Source organism: Cataglyphis hispanica, chromosome 1 (genome assembly GCF_021464435.1).
Source record: "Cataglyphis hispanica isolate Lineage 1 chromosome 1, ULB_Chis1_1.0, whole genome shotgun sequence".
NCBI classification, from domain to species: domain Eukaryota; kingdom Metazoa; phylum Arthropoda; class Insecta; order Hymenoptera; family Formicidae; genus Cataglyphis; species Cataglyphis hispanica.
In genome coordinates this window covers 14,089,266-14,114,795 of record NC_065954.1, presented here as the reverse complement: position 1 = coordinate 14,114,795, position 25,530 = coordinate 14,089,266, and the positions used below count along the sequence as shown (strand labels likewise).

The 25,530-nt window shown below is 37.4% G+C and overlaps 1 protein-coding gene across 4 annotated transcripts in view; it reads left to right on the top strand.

The window, feature by feature from the left end:
• LOC126853883 (poly(rC)-binding protein 3) overlaps window positions 1-25,530 on the top strand; it is a 109,896-nt gene that overhangs the window by 61,909 nt on the left and 22,457 nt on the right. The window contains exons 1-7 of one of the 4 annotated variants that reach the window (XM_050600001.1): window positions 1,076-1,314; window positions 6,428-6,674; window positions 13,746-13,802; window positions 14,127-14,525; window positions 15,084-15,488; window positions 23,223-23,319; window positions 23,813-24,092. In XM_050600001.1, the coding sequence (XP_050455958.1) occupies window positions 6,594-6,674; window positions 13,746-13,802; window positions 14,127-14,525; window positions 15,084-15,488; window positions 23,223-23,319; window positions 23,813-24,092 (1,319 nt within the window). In that variant the 5' untranslated portion in view covers window positions 1,076-1,314; window positions 6,428-6,593. Of the gene's footprint in view, window positions 1-1,075; window positions 1,315-6,427; window positions 6,675-13,745; window positions 13,803-14,126; window positions 14,526-15,083; window positions 15,489-23,222; window positions 23,320-23,812; window positions 24,093-25,530 lie in introns of those variants that run through there. The other 3 variants (XM_050600025.1, XM_050600017.1, XM_050600007.1) reach the window with 3 other exon arrangements.

Genomic DNA, 25,530 nt, shown 5'->3' with positions numbered 1-25,530 from the left:
TTCAAATATGTTTATTTCTTAAACTCTTTAACAAGTGCTTAAAATGCAATTCCTATATATAATGAAGTTGTTTATATAATTTAGAATCTAAAGTAATATCATATCTTATATCTTATGTTAAAGAAGACATGATTTTATAAAGACAATTAATGTCCATTGCTATTAAATCTTATTAATATTTTAAAATATAAATGAGAATCATTTAAAAGATTATAATAGAGTTAATATAATAATTTCACATTGTAAAAGATATATCTTTTTTTGCTATCTTTTTTCTTTTTAATTGTCCATTCCTAATTTTTTTTTATTTTCTATACATAAATATTTGCGCACGTCTCTCTGAAATTCGACTAAATTGTAGATTAAACTATTTGAATAATTTTTTAATGGAGAGGAAATGGAAATATATATGTAATATTTTTCTACGCCGTCGGAATATTTTTGTTTTTCAAATTTGAATTTTACTAAATTGCTATTAATTCTTAATAATAATTTTGATTTCGTAATTTTTAGAATGAGAGAACTATAATATTTCTATATTGTAAAAAACAAATCTCTTTTCTTTCCACTTTTATCTTCATTTCTAAATTTTATTTTTCTATTTTCACCACATATGTCTTAAAGTTCCTGTGTCAATTAAATTTCAATTCAGTCTGTTTGAATAATAACTTGGAAAAATTTAAAAATTACAGAGAAAGAGGGGGAGAGTATATAAATCTCTTTCTTCCATCTTTACTTACATTTCTACAGTCTATTTTTTATTTTCTTATACGTCTCTTTAAAATTTTTGTCGATTAAATTTCAGATCAATCTACTTGAATAGTAACTTGGAAAAATTTAAGAATTGAAAAAAGGGAGGGGGAAGAATATATAATACCTCCATACAATATTATTGATAATACTTCGATTCGTCGGAATATTTTCGCTTCTCGGATTGGAATCTTGTGATCGCGCGCACAAATTCATACGTCCCGCCAGGGACACCGCGGGCCGGGGCGATTTGCGCGCGCAGGCGGGAAACACAGGCGGCGCCACTTACGGGCGACTTGGTCGGAAAGCGACGCACGTAGCGCCGCGCATCGTCGGAAACGGAGTTAACGGAGCTGGCGGTCTCACGGCCGTGGCAGAGAGAACGAGGATCGCGTTCCGCCGAGGTGGTGCAGTTTCGCAAAGTGTCGCGTAGTGTAGTGTTTTACTTCCTTCTCTTCTCGCCACCCCTCCTCCCAGCCCTCTACCCCCGCGTGTCGAGTGTAGTGTGCATCGATGAGGCCGCCTGTACCTCCCCCCTGATGAACTGAGTAGTTGTGCATTTAGGTAAATCGTTTTACATGTACATACATATACATATGTATATGTATATTATATATATATATATATATATATATATATATATATATATATATATATACAGGCGCGAAATAATTTTGAGAAATCGTTTACGCGACCGCACCCCGTCGTCGACGCGACGATCGAAGAGTGACGGCGACGTAGATGAAGGCGAGTACCCGGAGTTCCGCGCGCCATCATTACGTCGCGAATACACCGGTCGGCGTGTTCCCGACGCCCGTCGCATCGGCCGCGCCGAACGCGTTTCCTTCCGCCGAGATGAATTCGGGGACTTGGCGAGCGGATAACCGCGGAGCGGTCCTTAGGTGCCTTTAATAAAGAGAAAAAAGAGAAATATGAAAGAAGCGAATACTGCGAGACATCCGTCGCGTTTGAGAGGGATTCGAAAAAGGGAAAAGAAAAAAAAAATGTGCTCCTCCATTTTTCTGTCTTTTATTCTCGCATGGCGTCGCGGATTAAAGCGACGCTTCACCGGCTCCACGCGCTCGAACAGTGAACGGCTCTTCTCTCGTAACATCGATTCGAGTGCGAGTGAGTATCGACGCGAAGTAGCTCTGTCTCGTGCTCCCATACGTGTCGATAGCGACATTGGCCTACGCGTGGTAGTCGTGGTCTTAGGGCGCTCCTAATTCTGGCAGCGAGTCGATACGAGGCGGCCGAACGGGCGCGCTGCCAGATCGAACGATCGATGAAGAAAATCTAGCTGCGACTCGCAACTCTGATCGGATATCTGCATTTTCATCGCTGACGACAGTTTATTATCTATTGTCCGGCTCTGCGGAGGAAACGCAGTTACCTAACTTTAACCAGCATCTGCCGAAATGATAATTTCAGCTAACCTTCACGTAACCGGTATCCGAGCTGGGTTACATGTCGGCGATACGATTCAAAAATTACGAGTCCACCTGCGATTAAATATCTCGTTTCTTGTGTGATTCTCCTGGTTAAATTAAAAATTAATAATTCCGAAACGCATCGTTCTTCCCTTAGAGAAAAAGAAAAAGAGAGAGAGAGGGAGAGGGAGAGTGCCAGCGAGCCTTGTGTCGCAGCAAACAGCCTCCGATAAGGCGTTATCGAGAAGAGAAAGAGAGAAGAAAAGGTGGTCGGCGTTGACTTTCTACCGCGACTGTACCGGCGCTTCTGGTCGCGCGCGCGAGACAACGAACGACGACTCGCATGCATCTGCTGCGTGTGTGCCTCCTTCCGCGCGCGCTCGATACGCGCCGCATGTTCCTCGGCGTCGGCGAACAATGCCGTTTTCTCACCCGTTACCCGGTATGCTCGGGGGGAGAAAAAAAAATCGCGACAGACGCGTTTCTCGTCGAAATATTCCCGAATCTCGCTTTCCGAGTGCGATGACATCGTCGTGAACATCTGAAAAATCGACGATATTCCCGATATTTTTTACGATGAGATTAACTTTGGATAAAAAGATAATTGTCGCACTTGTAGATATTGTTTGTCTTAACGAATTGAATATTCTGTAAGTGTGAGACACGTCTATGTCTTAAATTACGTAAATTACGATGACGCACGTGTTTGGAGAACACAGAGAATGTGGTGCTTCGGCTTTCAAACGCGCAAGGGTACGTCTTCGAAAAATATTAGGAGCGAAATAAATATTGCGAAAAATATCTCTTTTATTCGATTGTTGTTTATTTGATAGAAAATTCATTTTCTCACGAGAAAAAGATTTTTCTCCATTATATTTTTAGATACACGATATTGATCTATTATTTCATATGAAAATTTCACCTGCGCATTTGAAGAAAATTAATTGCATTTATTTCTTATGTCACACTGACAATTGGATGATCGAAGATTTAAAATTTGCTCGAATCGCGAATGAAGGGAGGGCCGAAAACGTGAACGAAAGTTTTTAATGATTCCTTCCGATTTCGCGCCACGTCGATCGACAATAGATTCTCAATGAATTATTTTCATGGGCTTTAATTTCGTCGTCTCGATCTTTCCTCGCAGCTTTAATCGACCGTTTACAATCGGCGTCGTAAATTACAAATTGAAAATCGCGTTACCTGATTTTATTCCTGACCGGACATTAATTTTATTTCGGCGAAATAGCGGTGAATTAGCTGAGAATATTCAGAGGTGAAGATTGAATAAAATGAAAAACGTTGATATGGCGAAATCGATTGACCGAATGCCTCCGTTTGATTGATATCGAATTTTAATCCGGATTTAAATCTCTTCCTCCCGGAATCGTATCGTTCCGTCGATTGATATCTCGTATATTAGTGTTGGCAACGTGCACGATTTGAGAGGGAGAGAAGTATTAAAGATGATGCGAATTCGCTCGTGTGTCACTTGGACCGTCGGCTTCGGCAATTGTGCGTGCGTTGACCCGGGCACTTTATATCTCGTCTCGAGTCGCGGACAAGTTTGAAATAAATAATCGAGAAGTGCGCGCTCGTTGTTAAACGTCCACTTATGTTAAACGCACGCATAACGGAACGCAGATTGCACTAAATTCCACAGTCCAATTGCATCGCGGAGGAGAATTGCAGCAGAGCGAAACGACACGGTAGTCCGCGTGGCCGATACGAGAGATAGCGAGAGCCTATAATATACTCCGTTTCTCTCCTAAATACTCTCGCATACAACGTTTCCCACACTCGCGACATACTTTATGCAATATAGTTGGGTGTGTAAATCGATGTATATTTTCTCGTATAAATTAAAATGACAAGTGAAAATTACAAAAGGCGAAAGGAGCGATTAACGGACGACAGTAACATAGAATTAATTAAAAAAGAAAACCATGCGAGATATTTAATAAAATAAAGAATTACATTTTATAATTTACATTTTGTTAATTTATATAGTAGTACTTTAGTTCTTGAATTTATTAAATATGTCTCGCGCGTGGATTTTTTTTTAATCTGTTTATATGTTGCTGACATCCGTTAATTGCTTCCTTTGGCCTTTCTAATTTTTGTTTATTATCTTTGGAGTTTTTTTATTATTTATATTTAAATGACAAATATATATCATTAATGTTTGCATCGAAAAAAATCCAGTGATAATTATAAATTACAAAATTGAAGTAATTAAGATAAAAAAAAAATATATATATATATATATATAAATGAAAAGAGCTTTTTTTGCAATAAATTGGATACACAGAATTGTAATCATAGAGGGAGGAGGAGGATAATTAAGTAAAATAAAATGGAAATCTTGTCGCACTTGCGGATATAAAGCTAATATATGACAATGGCGAAGTGAACGCGGCAAAACTCGCTTAAAAAGTTGCACTTTGCGAGCAAAGTGATCGTGTAAACTTTTGCGCAAAGCTGTCCGTGAAACACGATAAACGTACTCCAGTCTAGAAAACACGTCATGTCTCTCCGCGACGTTAGAGGTCTTTCATTTATACCGTATATTATACACACAGGTCCGTCCGTTCTGCAAACATTTGAGTCATGTGGAATCAATGCTCGTCAAGTTCAAGATCTATAGAATTTACGTTACACATTCGTATCAGCTCGTATCGTAGCATTTTACACCGTAATTACATCGTAGAAGTACTATATCTTGTCAAATATTTCGGACAAAGATGCCCTTCAGATATAATGCGTCGAGTCATTTTTAAGATCGCGATCTGAAAATCGAAGTAAAAATAAAAATTAGCAATTTTAAAAACGTTATACTCTTTTTTTCTTTTTTTTTTCATTGCAAACGCATTTGATTTCTTTGCCGGAGACGCGTAACGGAAAATTTTGACGCCAATAATTTTCTTCTCCCTCCTCTCTCTTTCTCTCTTCCCGCGCGTGCGTGAGAGAAATAAAATGTGCATGATCAAGAAACGCGTTCTGTGCAGTTCCTAACGGATCCGAGAGAGCAAACCTGTCTTGTGCCGCGCTCGTAGGGGCCCCCCCTCTTATTGAAGAGAAGGGGGATGTGGAAGAGGAAAGGAGAGGCGCGGTTATAGGCCTCCTTCCCTTAGAGAGGGAACAGAATATCTCGGGTGAACCTCTCTTTGGGCCAGGTTTCCAGCAGCCTATCGATCGCCAGTGGCTATAATTAACGTTATAGTCGATTGGAAAATAATACCGCAAGAGATAATATGCCGCATGAGCACCTACAATTAGAAAATAGGAAAAGAATTTTTTTATCACCTAATTCTATTACATTATGACGATATCTAAGTATGTGCGAAGAATCGGAAATTCTCATGAAAAACTTGCGTTTTTTATACATGCGAATATATTTTCTTTGTAAACATGTCTGTATCTTTGTTTAGGAAATTTTTCGCAATCCACGAAAAAGCGAGGTATTTCCGAAAAATCGCGGACCCCCTTCTTTTCTTTGTGTTTCGGAAGGTAAACTTTAATTTCGCTGCCCGAGCGAAAATGTATCGCGCCAAAATGAAAATTGACCGTGAAACGAGAAATTATTTACTCGATCCCATCGGTTTCGAAATAAGTAACAATCTTCTATTATCTTCCATTATCTTCTTATCTTCATAAGCTGAATTTTTTTATTACATTTGTGAAACTTTCACGATATTAGCGAAACGGGCACGCTCGACATCTTTGACCACCGAATGTCATCTAACGATATCCAATGCCGCACTCTAATACTCTAGCGTATATAACATGCGGATCAATTTTATATAGTTTCATAGATCCAGGTATGCATTTTAGTAATTTTCCAACAGACTGATAGCCCAAGTTTAATACAGCGATGTATCGCATTCCCGGAATCGCCGCGCCTCGTCAGCTGTTTGGCCGCGCGCTATTGTCATGCTAATTTTGCTCCGAGCAATTTATTTCTAAATTCAACGCTCTGATAAATAGATTCCGACGACGGCGGCACAGCTCACGCGTCATATAAAGTTCAAGTTTACAGATATTTTATCGGATTCATTTCCTTTTTATTATCTTTTCAAAATACGAGCGACGTTAATCGAATTTTCCCCGACGAGATTACTCCAAGTTTCTTCCTTTCCCGTTCAGAAAATTGTGAAAGCACATTCTACGAAATAGATAAAGGAAAAAAAAAAAAGAAAAGATATCTGTACGGATTTCTTAATCTGAACGTTTCTCTCTGATTTCAGTACAAGGACCGAGAATACCTGGGAACGCTTGAGAAGCACGTCCCCCGAGACTCCCCCGATCAAAATCACTCGCCTAACCTTTCCCCTGTCCTCCTCGCCCTCCTCCTTTCCCTCCGCAAGTACCGAGAAGATATCTCATCGAAACCGCAGGATCCGTAACCACGCGATGGACGGTATGGACAACAAGCCGGTGCTGAACGATGATCCGTCGGTCACCCTGACCATTCGCCTGATTATGCAGGGCAAAGTAAGTTGTGTCGAATTACGCTCTATGATACACTTTAATCGAGTTTAAATTGACATTTTCATTGATCGGTCATCGAGTATTTTATAACTTTATTTATACACTCGGTTCATACGATTTTTCCCGTTCACCTAAGAACGTTTCGATTGAGTTTTGTATATGAAATTAAATTTTGCGTGCGAGAGATAATTAATGTTTTTTTTTTAATTTTTTGCCATTGTTGGATGATTGAAATTAGTGGATTTATATATATATTACCATTTGAGATGATTACTCGCGTGACACTCTGTGAAATTAGAGAAGTAGAATAAGATAATGCATAATCGAGGGCGGAAATATGTGCATGTGTGTTCGAAATCTCGTCATATCAAACAGCCTTTCACAGAACATCAACTGATATCGCTTCTCTGAGAAGGAGAGGGGAGGGGGCCACACGCGTTTGTTGAAAATATAAATCCATATATTACATTTATCGTGTTTTCGAATACGATTTCTCCTGAAACGCATATTTTAAAAATCATCAAGCACGCGTCGGCCATTTTTTACAGAGAATTCTAGAATTGTGTCGACACCAAATATTTGATGCGTTTCGAAACTACTGCTATCGACGCGATGATAAAAAAAAATGCATGTGTATATCTGTCGTTGCTTTAAACTACGTGATGACCTGTCGATCCATCGCAATCTTCCGACAAGGAGACACAATAACTCACGCTGGCGTGGCAACAACAAATCTCAGACACGGTCATTCGCGTTTTCTCTCTTCTCCCCGTGATTTACTACGTTCTCCTTTTGACAATTACCATTGTATTATTTACGAGAGGCCGACCGTTTTCGACACATTGTTTCCTTTGGCAACGCAACGCAACTTCTTTATTGAAATAGAAAAGCTAGACTTACGTAGCCATATAATCCGTAAAATACAAAAAATTAAAACTTTCTTTTTCTCGTTCATCGATTATTTCACTGACTACGACTACGTTTATGCGTCATCTGTAATCTGATTTAATAACATTTGTAGTTTTAAAATTGCTCAATCACAATTATTCCTCTGAAGAATGAAATGACTGTGATTGGATAATTTAAGAATCACAGATATTATCGAACCCAATTAAAGATGACGTGTAAATGTAGTCATTGACAATGTCAATCTAATTTTTAACGTGCAAAATAAGAGTCTGAAATAAATATATTAACGCGCTGTTTTTACGTTATTATATATATCAGGATCGTTATTTTGTGAAAATAAGACTTCGACTAATCGCGTTTAAGGATTAAATAACCGACATCACCTGTGATATAATGCCAATGTCAAGGTAACTTAAAATCATTCGTCATTACGAGTTACACGATTCTTTTGCGCTAAACGTGGAGCAAAATGTCTCGTCGGTTCTTCGAGAAAAACATTATTCTAAATTTTCTCATCGGAAATTTGCATCGTCGACTGAGCACGAGGCACACAATGTATCTCGAAGAGTGTTTGATGTGTTGCCAAGAATTTGATGTTTCTCGCGTAAACCCTACGCTAGTCTCCGCTGTGTCATATAACTGGCGAATTTTTTTTGCACTGCAGAAAATTTGGCAGCGCACTATATACATTTGGCTAGATCTTGAGATGAATTTTTGTCTATGTTTATGAAAATTTTATGAATTATAAAAAATTGACACATTTATCGTAATCTAGTAGCATTTCGTGTTTTAAACTATCAGCATATTCAGCGTTTCATCAAATTTGCGTTACATTGAAGTGGACATTTGCTCGGAATTAATTTTGTCATATCAAATTTGCAATGATAGAATTGGATCAAGATCTTATAATTTTTAATAATTTAAAAGCATTTTTGCTTTGATAAAATTGCGTATATGAATTCCATTGAAAATGATCGAGAATTATTTAGCGACGAAGCATTGAAATTATATGACTTTTGCGGATTATATTGAAAATTCTATATGCGGATCTGTTCATTTTTTGATAATTTTATCTTTTTTTTATAATTTTATATCTTTTTGATTCTTATAAAAATATTTATTAAAAAGAAGTAAAGGAGAGAAAGAGAGAGAGAGAGAGAGAGAGAGCTTCTGCGGAATTCCAATTGTTGGATTTACGGATTAAAAGAAAGGATAATTATTGAAAAAAATCATGTTGAAGAATGGAGCGTAAAGGGCCATTGCACGATTGCACAAACCTTTTAATTCTACAATGATAGAGAGAGCATTCGTGGTTATTGGCAAAAGTAATTTGCGATATGCGTTTTAACTCTCTCTCTCTCTCTCTCTCTCTCTCTCTCTCTTTCTCTGCCTGGAAAGAAAGGAAGGGGCATATTATGGTTATCTCTGTCTGAGATATTACATCTTGAATCAAATTTAATTGTAACAATCAGCAATTTCATCCTATGTCATCCTATTATGAGCTCTTAATCTTCAATCTTGAAGATTGACAATAACGCCTCTTTCATCTCGGAAATTACGCGATTATAGTCAGATTAATGAATATATATTTCGTGATTAATTGCGAGTTCTACGAATGAATAAAAATGAAAAAAAAATAATAAATATTCTATTCTCTTATCCTGCGGGAAAAAATTGCGATTCGAGAGTGAAAGTTTCTCTTGAACGTAATTTAGTGCGATACATATGTGATTACGTCATTTATGCAAGATTATCGCGAAGCGGAATTTCTCGTGAAAAAAATCGCTGCGGAGCTGGCCTTTTACGCGGGACAAGTGTCAAAGTTTATTTAGCCTGTGTCGGTAGTCGTTCTACCCTCGTTCTAGGCACACGTCACTTACCACCGTTTCTGCTTGTAATTAATTATTCTGCAGGAGGTGCAATATCGCTTGTCGTAGCACGAGTAATTAATGTCCGCCGTCTCGGTAATTAATTGCGTTAGCTAGACGTCCGATGTCCCTTTCGACGTACGGGATCTTTTCGCTCCGGCGATAGTACGCTCTTGCCAAGAGTTTTACAAAACGCTATTAATGCCTTTTCTAGTGTACGGCAGTTTCTTTAACAACTCCATTTCGATTCTTGCCATTTTATGTTTATGCGATTAAAATTTTCATACATGATATGTGTGTGTATGATAAAATTTGCAAAGAGAGAAAGAGATGGTATTAGGATTTTTAAAAGTTTATGAATTTTATAAGAAATAAAACCGCGTAAAACGCGAAAGAAATTTATATTACGGAGTTCGTGCTAAAGTGCGATATAAAAATTATTGCATATTTCTGTAGATTTGAACGATACCCGGCCACGCGACTAAGATTCGATCTCTCTTTACTTTATCGATGCACGAGTCGCTCTTTTCCAGGATTTTCCAATGCGCTGTCAAACATTTCAATCGTACCTGTCTCTGATGGAACCTAAATGAATCCCGTTCTCCGTTATACGGGAAAATATTTGCCTGACAAATCTCATTATACACACACATACACACACACACAACCGTGTTGTTCTCGACGAGATGGTGCCAACGATGTCATGACGTATACCTTCGCCGACGTTTATGTTTCTTTTTGTTTTTTTTTTTTTTTTTTCGAGTTGTTTACATTTAGTTACAGCGGGATGAAATCAACTCTCACTTGAAAATCAACGATAGACACGAACGGGATCTTGCTAATTACGTACATTTATCACGAACGCTGGATCATAAATAAAAAGTAATCCAATTAGAAGATCACGCAGCTCATTTCTTGCGGATTAATTTTTTTCATATATAAATTTGAAAATAATGTTTATATTTTACACGCTAAACTAAATTTAAGGATGTTTTGGCTGTACAATAGTAGCAAAAAACTGTTAAAATTAAAAAAGAAAAAAACATTTATTACGTTTATATTCTTTGAAAAGTTAAATAAATAAGTCCGGATTATAAAAAAAATTAAAGTATCACAAAATAATATTTTTCACGTTTTTGTAAAAAAAAAAAAAATAGTAATTATATTTTTCTTAATTTATGACAAAAACTTTTGATCACGAATATCTTCTGAAATCAATTACAAGAAAAAAAACCGAATAATTTGCAGAGAGAGAGAGAGAGAGAGAGAGAGAGAGAGAGAGGTAATATTCTTTTTACAATTTTTAATAATTAATTTTTAAACGAGTAAATTAATCTAAATTAAGTTTTAGCACAAATATTTATTAGAGTTTTCTTAATATATAATTTTTATTTCGTTGATAATGTTTTTTTCTTGTCAAATTTGTTAATAAGTGCTACGCGATTTTCCGTAAGAGAATCAATAGTAACTTTAAACTTAAATAATTTTCAAAGCGTTATGAAAATTTTGCTCAGATTTTACACAAATATTCAAAAGAAATAGTATAACAGCCTACGAAATTTTCATGTTTCTGTCAATTTTTCACATGTCACATACGTCACATATGTCACATACGTCCTTAAGATACATCTGATTCTTTAATGCTTATTTATATATTATGTTATTGTGCATTTTTTATTTTTGTACATTTTCCAGTTTTATAATTATACTTTTGTAATGTATTTATAATAATTTCAATGCGATAAATCTTTCTTTAGACGCCAAGTGAAGAAGTGCTCGTGAAGTGAACATTGCGTGTCTTCGGGTCATCGTTTTGCAAACAATGATTCTAAACGCATAATTTTGCGATGACGTTTATTAGCACTTTACTCATCTCACCAACGCCGCGTATTGCAACACTCGTTTTGGAAGCTTCGCAAATCGGTAAACGGATAGTCGAGTAGCCTCTTTCGCGCGAAATAAATACGTCTGGCCGCATTTTTGGCCGGGATGGCATTATGTCTGCTGCCTAGACTGTAGTCTTCTGGGACAGACTGGACACCGGCCAGGGCCGAAAGCCAATCTGCCGGTGCATCGCGAATTATCACGATTTCATTATCCTTCCGATACGGAACGATATTTGTTCCGTAAACTCCATCTCGCGATACAGAGAGGATAGGTGCGTTTTCGTAAACTAATACATAAATAAACTAACCGTCAAATTTTATGAAGAAGTGAATAAATTCTTATTAATAGTTCTTACAATTATTGTCGAGTTGAAAACGAAAGATCACAATGGTCTTGTGATTCGAAAATTATAATTATTTATTTTTTTGCATCGATCCCTCAATAGCGGAAAGAATTTTTTTTATGAATATTATTGCATCGATTCCATTAGTTTTCATCTTACGCGAAATTCGTAGTCATTGTTTCGTTTTGAACAATGTCATGGCCGTGTCTCTCCGATCTCGCGATATTGCTATGGCGTAAGTATTTGGCTCCAGTCCAGACTTGAGCTTATCTACCAGTAGCCAAACTTCTAAATCCCAATATTTTCTTTTCGTCTCTCAGCCACGTAGTATCGATCTCTCCCTCGTTCAGCTTCGCCGGTTGTATCCAGTTGTCACGAGAGATGTCACGATTAATATCTTCGAATCGAGCGGAGGGATGCATTTCTTTATCGATTCGCGCTATTCTCCTTTTGAGTTTTTTTCGACAAATTCCTAGACTCCAGCGAGATGCGCTGGACTGCAGCCAGGACTGTCATCCAACCGGCGGTCCATACTCGCGAGTTTCCGAAAATCCCGTTCTAGTCCGCGATCGTAGAATCAATTCCAAAAATTCTCTCAACCTTATACTATCTCTATTTCTTTCGAAGTAGATTAGCCTTAATGATAAATGCGATAACGAAATCGTTGTCGATAATTTCTTCTGTCGTTCACCACTTGTTGCTTATTTTATTTTCTATTTACGACGTTTCGTCTCGCTGCTGCGTTTTTCCAATCAAAACATCATTTAACGCATTAAATGCAACGAATACAATGAATTTTTTAGTTCTTTGTCACTATATTATTCGCTATTTTCCGCCTCTTTTACGACAATGCGGTATTTACAGAAGTAGGACGCAATATCGGAAAACTCTCTTTTAATCTTATCTCATAAAAGTAGGCTGTGCGCACTCAAAGTATTGACCGGTGGAACCGTGGCTATACATAGCTCTTTTCTCTCTCTCTCTCTCCCTCTCTCGGGTGGCAGCATCCGCACGGAGAAGCTACCACGTCCTGCCCGTTGGATTGATAATGTAGCCCGACGCGATCTGATCTCTCGAGGATTTGCAATTTCGCCGATTTGTCGGTGACCCTCGTGGTTGGCGAATCGCCAAACCTTCTCCTCGCTCATCGTCTCGCTGTCTTCTTGTTCCGGCTATATTTGCCTCTCGGCGTGCATCTAATTCGTCGACGATGACGCTTGCCCGATCTCGTGCGCGTCAATAGAAATTCGCGACTACCGTCACCGATTTACTCACGCTCGCTTCCAGCAACGGCTATCGTAAGCGTGTAAATCTGATTAAGGTTGAGAGCATTCGCGAGATGTATTTGCAAGTTGGCGATTTTATTGCAGCGCGATCTTGAATTTGATAAAATGCGCCGAGATAATGAATAAGATGAGCGCTTCTTTTCATACGCGACGAAACTTTGATTCTTCCAACTGACTCGAGAGAACGATAAACTTAAACGTGAATTATGTGAAACTCAACGTCTAAGATACGTTGGCATTTCATCCGGGAGGCATTTTCTAAGTTTAGATAGAGCGCAGGAATATACCTACTATGCCAGTCTCTCAGTGGCCTAACAGTGACATTATCTTGAGGTCAGACAGTGTCAGGGCAGACGTGAAGTCTGAAAATGGACATCAGCTACTTATATATCTGATGCTAACTATAAACCTGTCATATCAATTTTGCTATTCATTTCGCATAGTCTCATGTATCTACCTGATACGTACACACTGATCGGTTGATATACAAGATATCAGATTTAGTAGAATTAAACATCTGCTTGTAATATAAGGAAAATATTTTCTGCGATTATCGTTCACACATTATCGATTGACCAAGTGTAATTGTATTTATCAATTTATAATGGCAAATTTGGCAATTTATTATATGTTTTATAAGCTTATTTCTAATAAATCCACGAATTTCTGCAAAATTTAAAACATGGTTAATGAAGTAAGCGTTATCAAGTTTAGTATATAACGAAAAAGAAGTATACGAGAATGACATCAAAAACTAATATAATTTCTTATTTTATTACAGGAAGTTGGTAGCATTATCGGGAAAAAAGGAGAGATCGTCAAGAGGTTCCGTGAAGAGGCAAGTATCAATTACATTCTTGTTATAAGACGTACATGTATTTTTTGACGAGGAAAAATAAGAGTCGCGTGTATGCGTAATGTCATGTCAAAAGATAATACTCTGCACGAAAGCATGTAAATTATTATTACGGCCTAGCAGTCGGACTTTCACGATATTAAGGACAGATAAATTTGCACATCTCCCACATGTCTGTTTTCTGCTCATCTCATTACACTAATTTAATCTGTCAAAATAAGAGACATTGATTATTTATTATAATATTCGAGACCAAAAACATTTTATTGTATATATGATCGATAATATTCTTTTTTCGGTCTGCAGTCCGGCGCGAAAATCAACATCTCCGACGGTTCCTGCCCAGAGCGGATAGTGACCGTCACCGGGCCAACGAACTCGATCTTCAAGGCGTTCACGCTGATATGCAAGAAGTTTGAGGAATGGTGCTCCCAATTCCACGACATGCAGGGCGGTGGTGCTGGCGGTGGCGGCGGTGTGTCGAGGCCACCAATCACGCTCAGACTGATCGTCCCTGCTTCGCAATGCGGTTCTTTGATTGGCAAGGGTGGTTCTAAGATCAAGGAGATTCGGGAGGTCACCGGTGCCTCCATCCAAGTCGCTTCCGAGATGCTGCCTAATTCGACGGAACGTGCAGTAACCATATCTGGTACCAGCGAGGCGATCACGCAGTGCATATATCATATCTGTTGCGTTATGCTAGAGGTACGTATTATACATGGCCCGACTATTCTAGTGTTGTCATAGTTTGTGCTTTAGAATCACATTGTTTATAAAAAAGTTACTTTTTGGAGCGACTAATAGTCAAAAATACTTTTGTAGAATTGTAGAATTATTTAGAATGTCAGTAATTCAAATATTCCAAATGTATTTATAAAATTCCTTACATGATTATTAATGATGAATAGCAATGGTATCAAGATTTGAATATATTTAGCATACTATAATCGATTCACTTTGAATGTACACAAATTTGAATAATTTACAATGTTGTCGAACTATGATGAACTAGGTCAATCTATTAAAGTCCATAAAATAGTACTAGTACATAACAAATTTTTTATATATTTAATATATTTAAATTATTTACAAGCTTCTCAACTGAAGCAAGCTTTTTGAGTCTTTTCTGAACGCAAATTGACATTACATCATTCTGGACTTTAATAGAATAAAAGGATCATTCTTTGTTAATGACGCCGTACCAAACCTGTAATGGTCCGATTGGTGTATTCGCACTCGTGCGTATGTTTCTTTCTGTTTCAGTCCCCTCCCAAAGGTGCCACGATCCCTTATCGCCCCAAACCCCAAGTCGGTGGGCCAGTGATCCTGGCTGGTGGGCAAGCCTACACCATCCAGGGTAATTACGCGGTGCCCGCCCACTCGGACGTAAGTACAGTATTACCATTGCCCGCGCCCGCTGCCGGGCCCGCCCCGCCCTCGCTGAACACCCAAACTTTGGCGACCTCGCCCTTCGCGGCTCACCCCTCGTCCTCGGCCTTCGCCGCTTCTCACGGGCACCCGCTCCTATCCACGGCCCACCTTACAACCCCACATCATCCTCTCCATCCGAGCCCCTTACACGCCAGCGTGGCAGGCCTCGCCGACCCCCTGCTGAAGAGTGGACACTTGCAGGCAGCCCTCCCGCCCGCACACCTCGTGGCAGACGCCGTAAGTCTTTTGTTTTTCGTGATCCATCCTCGCCCCGTACCTTTTCTCGATCACACGATAACAACCCCCCCCCTCCCCCCCGGCTATCACTGCCGTATCTCCCCAAATAACATATACATACGATGGATTTTTCCGTTATCCACTTGTCCGAAGAAAATTGATACAACACCCCCTGTTTAGTGTCCCCTCACCATACACGATCCTTGATGTCGTATGTCGAGACAAATTTCAGCTCGACGATGGCAAATGGTTTGAAATTGAAACGATTACGAAAAAAATCAGATGTTTCTGAGAAAATGAAAGATCCTTTTCTTTAGCAAAGTGTATGTCTAAAAATTTGGTCGACTAAAATAATTAATAATTTAAACAATTAATTGAAATGTTCAACACTTTATTGCAGCTATATAAATTCATCCTTTTTTTTTCATCTATTTTATTTTAATATTTATTGTTCTTTTTTTCTTATAAGTAGTTGAAAGAAATTTCTCGTGAAGCAATGCTCGTTTACGGCATTAGTAGAGAATTGCTTTGCGGTTAGCAATCTCAGAAATAAGAAATTTTAGATTTTAGATTAACGAATGGTCAACTGCAGTTACTTGTTTATTGCGACAGCGACTAAACAGCGGTTTAGATTATAGACATCTTTAAAAAATTCAGAGTTGCGATTGCTATTGTCCGTGATTGGTTGATGTTTATTTAAACCGCGCTTGAATTTTTCTTTCTTTTTTTTTTTTGTAATATAGTATCATCAAAACTATATTAGATTAAACAATGTGAATGGTATATATTGGCTATAATAGAAAATTTTCTGAAAATTGCAAGTCCAAGTATTATTAACTCAAGATTAATATCCAACGAATTTTCTATTTGAAATTCAAACGATTGAACCTTATTTCAGCAGATTATGTCGGAAGAAGACAATTTAAGTAAAGGATGTATAGCCATTTGCATTTATCCACCACTTATTCACGATCGATATACATACATAATTTAACTTTCATATTCCACATGGATTAAAAAAACCAATTGTGCTAAGATGTTTCAGTCGTTTTTTTTCCACGTAATCTATATTATACATGTGCAATGAATCGTTATCGATTGTGTGAGGAATCACGTGACGATGTCGACATGCATCAAAGTAACTCTTTGGCGAGTCTGACATTTACGATTATTTCGCGTAAAGCATGAAACAATAAACAACGATAAGGTTAAAATATATAGTTACAATATATCGACAGAATTGACGATCAGCATAACTCTAAATTTGAAATCGTTCCAATTTCTACCGAATGCCGCGTGAAAGCTCATAATATATTTATATCTCACTTGTTTAGACCATACCTGGTCCCCTTCTCTTAAAGCTCTTTGCTATCCCTTGTGTCCCTTTCCGCGTATGTGCATCAACATCTTGGCTTTCTGCTCGATCTGCTCCTCCGTACGGTTCCGAGTTTCTTATCCAGGAATATTTGTATCGAAACATCTTGCGAGTTGTCGTCAACTGCGAGAAGAACGATAGAGAATCCTCGTCGCATAATTAACTCGAACCGTATGTACCTTCAAACATTTTCTAATCGCGTGACTTCGACTGCGCGATAACGTCTGATTAAACATCGCGGAATGAGATAAGACACGTGCTGTAATTATATTTAATAGTCTCTCAATGTGCGCAATTTTTTTTTTTTCCATCAGGAATTGCTTTGCCACCTCGGCTCCTGCGAAAAGATGTTTCTTGTCAAAAATATAGCAGTGAGTTTGCGATCTTTTTTAATTAATCGAAGAGAGAATGTTTCTTTATGAATCTCATATTTCGGTGATTGTGAAAAGCTGATCTCTCTTTCGTATTAAAAGAAGAAAAAAATGTCTCGATGATTTCGACGACATCACAGCGAAGTCGCGCGAGAAGCTCGCCAGCTTTGCTTTTCATGTGATCCGCACGTATCGTAACGTGCATGCTTTTTTCTCTCTTTCTGGATTATCTTTTTCTTTCTTTCTTTTAGTTTTAAACGTTTGCCCAGAGACGTTTCTAACAAGCTCCCGAGCCTGCGTACACGTATCTTCCCATAATGTGCTTGCGATTTTGGGTAATGGGTTGATCACCTTAAAAATTGCTTATATCGTATTTTTCACAAGTTACATAAAGAAGTTCAATGATGCATGCCATGGAGTACGTTTGCACGACACGATATAAACTCTGATACCATGTTGAGCTGAAGCAGGAAGAATTCGTAATGTCTCCCGATCGATGTTTCACTTATCATTATCAAGATTTATCTGGCAATTGACTTTAGCATGCGGTATTTACATTTAATTTTAATAAATAGTTAGAACTTAATAAGGATATAAGTTTTATTGATTGTCGATTCTCAATATTATAATTTTATCTAAGCTAATTTTGATTTCTAGAAATCAATTTTTCATCTATCTCATTTTAATATTTAGCAATTAATTAATTATTATGTTCTCTCTATTGGCATAAATATTATATAAATATAATATTTCGAATCTATTTTTGCAACTTGGTATCTGGAAGTTTTCGTCGTGCATTTAAACGTTGCATTTACACTGTTCCACAGATGATCGTATTGACTGTTTCATTCTTTTATATATATATATATATATATATATATATATATATATATATGTGTATGTATTGGACTATATGTATATGCATACTTTCGAGAAAAAAGAATACAGAATATGCATCCTAGAGTTAATCGATTTCTATCTGATACAGATTGATTGCATCGAGCAAATGCAATAATTTGACTTTGTCGATACGATCATCGTCCGAGAGCGGCAGAAGCGCTCTCGGGAGGAATTTTTGGAGACAAAATATTACGGATTTGGTCCGAGTCTCGCGCGTCGTACGATCGAGTTTGCTTAGCATGAATGCTTACTCACGAATCGCACAATGGATTCGTCATGGCTTGTCGTTGGATTCGGTCAGAGAGAGAGAGAGAGAGAGAGAGAGAGAGAGAGAGAGAGAGAGAGAGAGAAAGAGACATACACAGAAGGTCCCAAGTTGTCGCCACAGGTTTCGACGAATGGTTCGAATGATCGATGAGGAGCCAAATCGATATCTCGTCAAATAAGTCGATATTATAATTTCGAGCGATCGAGTGATGATGCTCTGAAAAATCCACCTGTCCGGCCGATCGATCGGCAGAAACGCCATGAGAAACGTCAACTTGATAAAAAATGCCCGTATGATCAATTCGAGTGACGAAAAGAGCGACTTTATCCAATTTTCAAATATACTTGCGTTGCATTTTTTCTCAGTTATAAGTTCCTTTCTGCTATATTGGTTGTTTTCCAGTATTTTCTAGATTAGTGGAAAAATTGTTGCAAAGTTATGTCTGATTCGGACATCAAATTATCGCATTTAAATTCAAACTCTTTTTTTTTAATCGGGATGAAAATAGTTCTGAAATAAGTTTTTCTTTTAACCAAAAGTATACAATTAAATTTTATATGATATTACCTAGCAAATCGATTAAAATAATTGTTTTGATTTGGTTTTGGCTCTTTAATCTTGTCGATTTATGCTAATATTAGGTAAGAAGGATTTTTCATGACAGAAAATCGTAACTCAACATTCAAAACGGATTTTCTGCGCGGCGAAATCTTCGAAATCGAAATCGAATGTTTTGAATGTTTCGACACGGCATTATCAGGACATGGCGTTATCATCGTCGCGTCTCACCTTCTGTCCTATCTCCTCTTTCTGTGCGCTTTTCAACGACCGACGACCGACATGGAGCCCGACTTCCTCGAGTCCGATTTGCTACCCGGAAATAAAACGAAACGCGAGATAGAAAGAAATACGCGTCTTTAAAGCATAATACATAACATCTCCCATTGTCTTTTCGGATACTGTATTGCGTTTTGATCACGTTTGTTTTTTTTTTTTTTCTCTCCCTCTTTCTTCCTGTTCTTCTTATCTCGGTGACTTCGAGAGACGTGGCTGAAAGGGCGATTTGATCGGTAAAAGTTCGATGAGAATAATATACTTGCGACAAAATCACAAACGAACAGATATATGCATGCGTGGCACGAAAAGAGGTAGATTACCTAGGTATATTATTATTATTCTATTGCGCTTTATATCTACTCTCTTTCACGATCCCATCTTTAATACTCTTTCTCAGTTTTCCAGTCTGCTTGATATAAACTCTACGGCTTACAGTACACGATTACTACATACTACTTCGCTTTTGTTCTTGTACACCGATTTTATGTTTCTATTTTTATTTATCTCTCACAAGAAAAATTGTTTCCTATTCTCCTGAAAACTGACGTTCCTTTCCCAATAACAATGACGACCAATCTTCCGGTAAGAGAAAGAGAAAAACTCAGGAGAAAGGAACTGCAAATATATTTACGGATTCATTTAAATTCTGATGTTTATTTCTCACTCCTAGTTGAATATAATTAATCGACACTTCGAATTTTTATGAAATTTTCATTTAGCCACATGTATCACATTGAAAAGATTATCATTTTGATTTTATTGGTAGACTTAAAATGGCTTACGTGAGATTATTTATAGTCATTTTGTGAACTTTTTCTCGATAGATACTAATTATCGTATTAAAAAGAATGCCATACTTATGTATTTATATTTGTATTTTTTGAACTTTTAAATAGTGTGTTGGAAATATACAAAGGGCTTTACAAAATTAAATTTTGCATAAATGCGTTAACAGTGTTTTAATCTTTATATAATTTTAGATTAAATTTTAATTTTTTAAATTTTCTCTTTGTAAATTTATTTTTTGAATATATATAAAGTACAAAATTGTAAAATGGGTTAAGCTGTTTGTTACTACATAAAGTATACTGATCTCGAAATATTTCATTGTTTTGAGAGATTAAAAAAATATTTAGAAAAAAGAAATAATTTTCTTAAACCATACAGCTTACTATAGTAAAGCGCAGAGAAAATTATTACCATGTTTGATCCTATCTAAAGAATTAACTACGACTATTTACTTTATCCGAGCTTGTGTCTAATTTCAACTGTATGAGAAATAAATGAAAGAAGAGAAATGAAAAATCCTCTCCATATCCGAACATAAATATATAGACACGCGCACATAACACATGCAGACACGACACATACATTAATATCGCTCTTGTCAGACTGTCGAGTTACGTTTTGTTCGTTTCTTCGCCTTCATCCCGAGTTGCCCATTGTTCCTTCGGCATCCTGTTTAATACAGCATGGCTTCCGGCACTTTTTTAGCTAAGAATCAGCGACGAGTTCGCGAAAGGGTGGGCTGCCCTGTAACATTACGTTTCCACCATTTAGGCATATTAGAAATCATATCGAAACAGTTGTCTATGAGAGAAGCGTTTGCACACTCGTGAATCCAGATCTACGTTAATATTTTTCAGAAAACTTATTGATCATCGACGATACCCTCTTCTCAAATTTTTTAATTAATCTATGGAAATATGTATGACTAATGATTGAACAATTCAACGAATATATAATATATATATGTATATATATATATATATATATATATATATATATATAAACTATTTTTTATTAACGTTAATGTGTATTAATTATCAGAAATTCTGCGTATACATACATATTTTTATATTCTAGGTATGTTATGACAAAAGATATAATCTTGCTAATGGATAATATATCATATTGAAAGCTTTTTAACATAAATGATACATATTACACTCATGTGCATATACAGAGTGTTTCTAAATAAGTGCGAAAAATTTTAGGAGATGATTCTTTGTCGAAAATTAAGGAGGGATATGATAGATCCTTAATTTTCGACAAAGAATCATCTCCTAAAATTTTTCTCACTTATTTAAAAACACTCTGTATATATCAGACACACGTGTATTTTATATACAATTTTATATATACAGAGGAATACACTGTATGTTAGAAATTGTGCACACAAATTAGTTTAGATAACAACATTGTGATAAAGATTGAAGTTTATCATTCGTGTAAGGATACAATGTTTCCCGTTCCTTCCCACTCGCTTTTCATTTCGTTTTTTTTTCCGAGGAGTAAAGATAAAAAATTATTATTATTATATAATTAGCAGATATACACAATTATTCTTCTAATTTTTTGTTCATAAATTTTTTTCTTCAAACGATTAGCTTATTGTAATATTTACGAGATAATTATTGCAGCAAATTAAAATGATTAACACGAGTTCAAGATGTTAAAATTGCCAATTAGACGATTTTGCTCCATTTTTAATTACACGATTAATAATGACTACACAATTACGGTAATTATATCGTTCGTAAGATAGCAGCAAATATCCGATAAAGCGTGGAACGCGATACAAATAGTAACAAAATACCGAATATCTTGTAAGTACATCGTGTATAACGTGGAAACGATCGGAAGAGAATTATCGCGATTATTTTTGCGAGCGGTTTAACAAAATCGCACAATAAGAGTGCAAGGATACGCGTCCTTCCTCTTTCTCCGTCTCGTTCGCTCTCTCTTTCTGTGATTTCTGAACATCTCAGCGTCCCCCCCCCCTCTCTCCCTCCCTCCCTCCCTCCCTTCCTCCCTCTCTTCATCAAGCTATTTCTAAGTGATCTCTGCCACGATTTTCGAAGTAAAGCAGTACAGTTCACTAGCCCGATCTTGACGATCGTCATTTTACGATTTTATGATCGCATGCTCTTGATCCAATCCAGAGAAACTTCCCAGGATATAATCCAATTCAAAGACGTGCTAATTTTTTTATCTTTGCGATAGACACGCGGGATTTGAGGCTACTCAGAGCGATGTGTTATAAGTGACATTAAAAACAAGAAAATCATTCTGGCGGGCATTTATAAAATATTACATAGATTGAAAAAGAAAATTAAACTGAAATAAATCAGGCGCGTTTTAAAAAATATTTGAAAATTGATTAACAATATTTTTGTTTAAAGTTCTTGATCCCTCAACGATTAAAAACATTTATATAATTTATAACTTTATAATTTTATAATTTTATATATAATTTCCCGCTTTGGCATCATAATTTAATATGATTGCAGTGAGAAAACAGAAGCTTTGCTAACAACTCTCTTGAGATATTATTTAATAGAATCTCGTCTGACCTTTACCAATTTGATCTCAAGCTATCTTCCTTTAGATTATTATAGTTCCTTACATTATTAATTACAGCGAGAATTTATTGAGAAAGAGATTGTAAAACAAAAATTTTAACAATGCTGTTTAAATTTTGCCACGTTGAAACATTTGCTCTGGATTGAATCTCTTTGGAAGCGATCACACGCAAATGGCCATCGTAGAGCTCGTGTTAGTAAACTGTCGGACTGGGAAGTCGGGACGATTCATGGATTATCGTCTGTCGCGGAGACCGCGAGACGATGAAGGCTGAGAGCTTTTGCGCGGCGATAAATGTCGGAGATGATGAACACGAATCGTCGTCAACTGCGCGTGTCCCTTCTTCTTTCTCGCTCGTGTTGTAAAACCTGAATGATCTCTCTCGGTGAGCCTGCCCCTGAGCTAACGATAAGAGCTTTTGCTCGCGATCGAAGATCCTCGAGTGTGTGACGCGCGAGGTAGCGGACACAGGTTCAGAGAACATAGATATATTACTTTTTCGATGTCATCGTCGTAAACCCTCTCCCTTGTAAAGCGCACATGCCGAGTGATTATTGCTCGTTCTTTACCCGCGGACACCTATTTCTGAACGATGGATCGCATCGTCGTTGTTGCAGATGGGCAAACTAGGCAGCAATCCTTTGGCTGGATTGGCAGCCTTGGGTCTCGGAGGTCTCGCAACACCAGCGAACACGGGTGGTCTTAATCCAGCAGGTGAGCAAATAGAATTGGAGAGAAATTATAGATGGACAAGTATCCGTTAATGTGTTATCTTTCCTCTCACAAAAAAGCTTGTATAGAAAACATTGAAAGATATTTTTGTTTCATCTTTCAATATTTTATTGTGATATGTATATTAAATCATTTCAGTTTCAGCAAGCTTTTCAGTTTTCAAAATTTTCATAAAAAGGCGAATTTGTGTATATTTAAATTAATAAATTTCTTTATTCTGTCTTTGTTATCAATTTTTTTTAACAATTAAGTTTAAAAAGAATATTGAATAAAGTAGATAGGGATAGAAAAATATGGCTGTAAATATCAATGAATTTCATCTAATTTATGAGAGCAGTCTTAGGGAAATTGTTATCATATAAGAGAAATCTACTTCTGCTCTACTTTTTCAAATATTTGTTTTTACAAGAGGCAATTTCTTTCTTAACTTTACAGTTATGCCAAAACTTTTCTAACATTTGTGTATTGATCGTAGCATTAGCCGCATTGGCTGGGAGCCAGCTGCGTACGAGCAATACGAACAGGCAGCAACCGGCGGCGAACAATCAGACGCACGAGATGACGGTGCCAAACGAGTTGATCGGTTGCATCATCGGGAAAGGCGGTACCAAAATCGCCGAGATCCGTCAGATCTCGGGCGCCATGATCAGAATCAGCAACTGCGAGGAGAGGGAGGGCGGAGCAACGGACCGCACCATCACCATAACCGGGAATCCGGACGCCGTAGCGTTAGCACAGTATCTCATCAATATGAGGTGAGTACCATCGCGCGGGACCTGTATGCTACTTGCTTCAGGCTCGCCAGTTAACCGAAGGTCAACCTTAGGAACCCGAACCGGATGGGAAGGAGGAGGAGGGAAAAGCCACTCTTGTCTCCCCAAGGTTCGCCTGAGGTTCGGCATTCGGTGTCTCAAATTCCATTTCCTTCAAATTCAATTAGAAGCTGTCAAACTCGTCCCGGCTACGTTTTGTAGTGGATCGCGATATGCATTTCCCTTGATCTTTTTTTTATTTCTTTTTCTTCCCGCATCTCTTCCGCTCACCGGATAAAATAATACGCCGGTATAGAGTTTTCTCATTGCCCTTCTTTCCCTATGTTCCATAATTGAGACTTGCCGATTCGCCTGTTTGTGTTACTCGTTCCTCATACAACTTGTCGCTTCACTTTTGGTATCTTAATGGTGAGACTATGTAAGGGATAGTCGAATCGGCACCCCCCTTGCGACATCTTCCATCATCATCGTTGCTACTCTTGTTCACGGCAACTCGCGTACAGACGACTTTCATTTTTCTATATTCATTAGGTTCTCATATGGATGTGTTGCAATCTACAAATGAGAATAAAATCAAAGATAAAATTTTAAGAATAAACGGTAACTTTAATTGTGTCCACATAAAGAAATGATTTCATTTAAAATCATATAAAATTTTATAATTTAAACAAACGAAATATAAATACGAGTATTAAAAAAAATTACTATATTCCTAAAAGGAGAATCTATAACAGGAAAAAAGTCGTTTCTGCCGCGTGTGGCCGTGAGAAATATTATAAAAGAGGTGGCATTACTCTGAAAAACATATCAGTGTAGAAGGCGCGCGCATAGTCCGTTGATGAGACTATGAAACGATAATTTTTTGAGATCATTAATGATGGATAGTGAAAAGAATCATGTAACGCCACTTCAGTTTACAGCGAAGCACAGGTCGTACGATAGTCATAAGGTAAAGATGCGGGACGAGACGACGTCGAGGCATCGACGGCTACGATTTCAGAGAAGGCGCTCGTGTAGATGCAGATTGCCCGGAAGACAACTACACGTCGAGCCGCACGAGATGAGGAAGAGGAGATCTTAATCCTTTATTTCCAGGTCCTGTCTTCCAGGTCCAGTACCACCCCGAGTATCCTGCAGACACAACTCCGCTCAACATCTGTTCCCATGTCGCTGGCTGTCCTTTCAAGCAAAAATAAACTTACCGACTGAAAAACATAGCAAAAAAAAAGAAAGATGTATACGAGGACTGTCGCTCGTTAGCGACAATCAATCCTGAAATCAGTCCCAAACAAACGCATCACAGTTCCTCCTTTTTCGATTCGGTTTTTAACGACACGGTTTTCTTTCTAGTTTGAGAGACAGGTTTCCGGTAATGGACGACTAGTTTAACATTTACGCTTGTAATTTTTTTTTTTTTTAA